The sequence below is a fragment of the Limulus polyphemus genome, unplaced genomic scaffold (assembly GCF_000517525.1).
Source record: "Limulus polyphemus unplaced genomic scaffold, Limulus_polyphemus-2.1.2 Scaffold2210, whole genome shotgun sequence".
In the NCBI taxonomy this organism is placed as follows: domain Eukaryota; kingdom Metazoa; phylum Arthropoda; class Merostomata; order Xiphosura; family Limulidae; genus Limulus; species Limulus polyphemus.
This window is the reverse complement of record NW_013667820.1, coordinates 182338-187149: the sequence shown is the minus strand read 5'-3', so window position 1 is coordinate 187149 and position 4812 is coordinate 182338. Positions and strand designations below refer to the sequence as shown.

At 29.7% G+C, this 4812-nt stretch overlaps 1 protein-coding gene across 5 annotated transcripts in view; it reads left to right on the top strand.

Annotated features, from left to right (window-relative positions):
* Window positions 1-3086, top strand: part of LOC106466274 (methyltransferase-like protein 27) — an 18796-nt gene extending 15710 nt beyond the window's left edge. For all 5 annotated transcript variants that reach the window (XM_022394246.1, XM_022394247.1, XM_022394248.1 and 2 more), the window contains 2 exons: window positions 1729-1821; window positions 2903-3086. In XM_022394246.1, coding sequence (XP_022249954.1) covers window positions 1729-1821; window positions 2903-3081 — 272 coding nt within the window. In that variant the 3' untranslated portion in view covers window positions 3082-3086. The remainder of the gene's footprint in view (window positions 1-1728; window positions 1822-2902) is intronic.
* The last annotated feature ends 1726 nt before the right edge of the window (window positions 3087-4812 follow it).

Below are 4812 nucleotides of genomic sequence, written 5' to 3'. Positions count from 1 at the left end.
GAAGAGTAAATATAAGAAGGATGATATAATGTCTAGTATTGATACCACCATAGTATAATTCATATAGATTTCATTATGTCATATTTCCATTAATATATATATTCGTCTTAGAAGTTCTGGCAGCTTCATTCATCGAAATCTATCGAAATAACCCTAAATTACCAGCTTCCAGAATGGCCCCCTTATTGACCATCTTAGGCTCAGTACTAAAAGATGCTGGGTTGGTTTGTTCGGCAGGTGTTAAACAATAAATTTAGTATTATATAAAATACTTCTTATGTAGCTTGTATTAACTATAATGGGTACCTAAATTAACGATGGTTGCCATACTAAAGTGATTAAGAAATTACGGTGTATACGTGATAGTTTTGAAAAGGTTGTGATATTCTGTTATATGCTTACTCTTATAAACGGGATCATAGTCTTTGTTAATAAGTTTTACTGTGATTGGAAATTGAATTTCGAATAAATATAAATGTGCAATGTTTGGATCAAAGTGATAAACCCATGTTGTCTGTGATAAACCCACTGATGTCCCATCTCCAACAAGGCCTAACACATAATTGTTGTTATATAGCTTCTGATATTTTATTGCCAATAAAGCCTAACACATAACTATTGTTATATAGCTTCTGATATTTTATTACCAATAAAGCCTAATATATAACTATTGTTATATAGCTTCTGATATTTTATTACCAGTAAAGCCTAACACATAACTATTGTTATATAGCTTCTGATAGTCTATTCCCAACAAAGCCTAACACATAACTATTGTTATGTAGCTTCTGATATTCTATTCCCAATAAAGTCTAACACATAACTATTGTTATATAGCTTGTGATATTCTATTCCCAATAAAGCCTAACACATAACTATTGTTATATAGCTTATGATACTATATTCCAATAAAGCCTAACACATAACTATTGTTACATAGCTTCTGATATTCTATTCCAATAAAGTCTAACACATAACTATTGTTATATAGCTTATGATATTCTATTCCCAATAAAGTCTAACACATAACTATTGTTATATAGCTTATGATACTATATTCCAATAAAGCCTAACACATAACTATTGTTATGTAGCTTATGATATTATATTCCCAATAAAGCCTGACAAAAGACGCTTGAAATATGATCTGTATTAGCCAGAACGCAAACCCACTCATTATACGCTTGTTTTCATAAAGAAAAACATGTCTATGCTAAAGTCTGAAATAATGAGAGGAATAAAACTAACTCAAACCCCGCCCTTTTCACCATATTCTTGAGAAATTTCTAAGTTTATTTTAGTTGGATAAAATTATTTCAAAGTACTAACTATAATAAAACGTAAAACTAGTTTATTCCAAAGATCTATCCCATTCATTCCGATAACTAGCACTTATCTACCATGTTTCGTGTACACCAAAACCTAAAGTAGCGACTACACTTACTATGAAATCGTACAAGTATCATGAAAGTTTAATCTCATCTTATGTTCTGTTTTCACCAGAACTTAAAGTTTTATGGGATAATTTTTAATACATATGAAATGTGTCATGTTTACTCAAATTTGTATTGATTTAGCCATTTCTTCCTGATTATATTTTTCTGATTGGACTCGTGCCATTTAGACATGTTTTAGAATTAATCGTAGATTAGTAAGTTTATAATTATTTTGCCAATCATTGTACTTCTCATAAATTTGTTGAATACTCCATAATTTGCATATCTGTAGGTACCTACGATATAGCTGTTTCTTGTGGAGGAATTGGTATAGGACATATTCCATACAGTGCATTTCATGACATTCTTACCATGGTAAAACAAGGTATGTTTTCCATTAGACTTTGTTGTGTTACCGATATGTTATATGCCGAAAGACATCAGTGATAATATAAATATTATTTGTGTTATTCTAAAGTGATGTCGAAAAAAAGTACTTCAAATCCCTTCAATAGAATTATTAATTCTAATTAGTAATATCTTAAAACTATGGACAATCCTTATTCAGTATTTTGAGACCTACAACATTACCTCTTAAATTAATACCTCTGAAAGTTTTAGGAATTGACTAGCATCTGATTTTGTTTAAGTATCAGAAACTTTTTATTAACAAAAAAACTTTGAAATAAAATATTTTTGTTGTACGAATATGTAGAAGTAAGAGTCATAGTTTATTATTTTATGCTGATTTCCACAACTAATCTAAGCCTAAATCAGATTGATCTGAGGTAGAGCTAGATAGTCACAGTATGCTAATAAAGCAACAATAAATTATTTCCCACCAGTGACTTCAGACGGTGAATGGTGGTTTTGTGTGTGTGTGATATATTGTAGACTTAGTACTTATATCTACTGTTATGTTTTAGTTTCTTTGTGTACCTCATTCCTTAGACGTGACATTTGCTAGCATAACTCAAATTTGGTAGCCAATGCCGCCGCATTATACAGATACCTCTGCTATACCTAAGATACAACTTACTCTTTTCATAATCATAGTTTGTATAATCTTTCGCTTTATTTATGTGTTTTGTCTTTAAACTTATTTCTTTGTGTTAAAACATCATCAAGGTAAGATAAATGCCGTGTTTACGCTGTCTTTTCTTTACATGTTAAAATTAACATAACCCTATTAAAGCCTTGTAGAAGTTCCTAGAGATAAACGACTGGGAGATGTTTATAATACAGCGAAAGGCTACTATATTCTTACTATAATAAATATCAATTCTTATCGTTATCATAAATCTGCTCAAGTTTTTTTCTTCTTCTTGCTCATAAAAAAAATTGTTCTTATTACTCCAAGCACGAAAAAAAAATGACTGTACATATATCCCTCTTTAAACATGTTTTGGGTAATGTTTTATAAGTGTCAACTTGGTAAGTTTCCGTTGTGCAATACATCTTTATAGGAGGCTTAGTCTGTTGGGCAACGATTAATCCCAAAGAGGAACAAGAGAAGGAAACATACAACAGTGTAATAACCGAGTTAAAGGACAGTGGGAAGTGGGAAGCTGTGCAAGATCCAGTTCGTGTAGAGGAGTTTTATAAAAATGAGTTAGCATTATTTTACGTAATGAAAAAACTGTAATCTTTGCAAAAAAAAAGATAAAAAATATTATCTTGCACTATGTGAAAAAATAACTAATATCATATATTATCAAAATTTCTGTATTAAATGTAGCAAATCTGTGGTATTAGAACTTACAGTGGAATAAAAGTTCTTTGTAAATCTAAGAGTGGTTGTAATTTTATTGCATTGTGATAAAATATCAAATTAAAAGCATGGAATTAACCTGGAGTAACTATACAAATCTATTTCATTTTATTTCTTTGAATATTTTTTGTTAAACCTGTTTCACTTACTTACGTAGTGTTTTAATACTTAGTTCTAAAAACTATTTTCCGTTGATGTTGTCGATACGGTAATAAGAGGCCAATATATGAAACCTTCCAAAGTTATTAAATAAAGTATTTTAGCTATTATTTCACATTAATTGTTTATTAGTTGCTTCAACAACATTACATTTTTTTAACTTAGCTATATTAATCTAACTGCAAAAGTTTTACAGTATCTGGTAGTTAGAATTTTTTTCGTTAGATCTAATACTAAAATAAAAACAAGACGCAACGAAAATATAATGTTTGTTATCTCTGACCTTTCTCAGATTTCATGAAATTCCCTCTTCATTTCAAGTCTAGCAAACTTGTTTTAACAAAAATCTCTTTAATACGCTAGAAAATTAAATCAAACAGAATTTGACCAGATACAGCATGATCATGTACATACAGGTTGTGCTACTATTCTGTTGGACTCGAACTTATAGCCGGAATTAGTCAAATACTAAATTTAATTAGTGAAATATGTATTTTAGTTATTTAGAATATTAGAAAGATTTAATATATAATATTGAATTACTTAAATACGAGAAACAACATTTACCAAAGTGATAGGCATGGTACATGAAGCTTTACATGAAACAGATCTGCTTTGATACTTAGTACTTTAGCTAATCAAGCCCACTCTCATCAAGATTTCTTCAGTTTAGGGTTGAAAACATCACTAGCAGCGAGAGTACCTAAACGATGACATAAGGTTGCAGAGTCTCATAAAGTTTTGTAGTTTATCTATCACTTTTAGTTAAAACTATTTTTTGTTAATTGTTTTGTAAATTTTTAGCAACTCTTTTGGTTGAGGTTATCATAGAAATGACCACATTGAATTCCCATTTCATACCCACACGACCTGTACTACAGATACGGATTTTTAATTAAATTAACAAACCTCATTGTAATACTACTGTTGACTTTATAAGCTTAAATGTTCTGTTTCTTACATAAACATATAGAGTGAAGCCAATCATAATATGTTTCAAATTATTATGAGAATATTAGAAGTTGAAACTTGAAAATACTGACAATTATACTAAAAGTAGAAGAATGGGTATTTATCTACAGATTGGGTCTTTAGAGTCATCCCTTAAAATGTGTGTATTCAGTACCTCAAACTGTAAGCTCAAAATACATCAAAAGTAAGTTGGAACAAAAACACTAAAGAGAAGGTGTCATGTCCATTTATAAATCAAAAGCAATGACCTATAGTGGTAATTAACTCTAAAAATATAGCCACCGTATTCACATACAGCTGCGTTTATAATTAAATCAGAGTGATTAGTGTATATGATAACTTCTGTGGTGAAATAATAAGAACGTGGCATGTTATAAAGTACTCGTTCAAATGTCTTTCAGGCATTCCATATTAAGTACGTAAAACAAAATTCTATACTAAGTATGTAAAATAAATATGTATTAAACCAGCTTT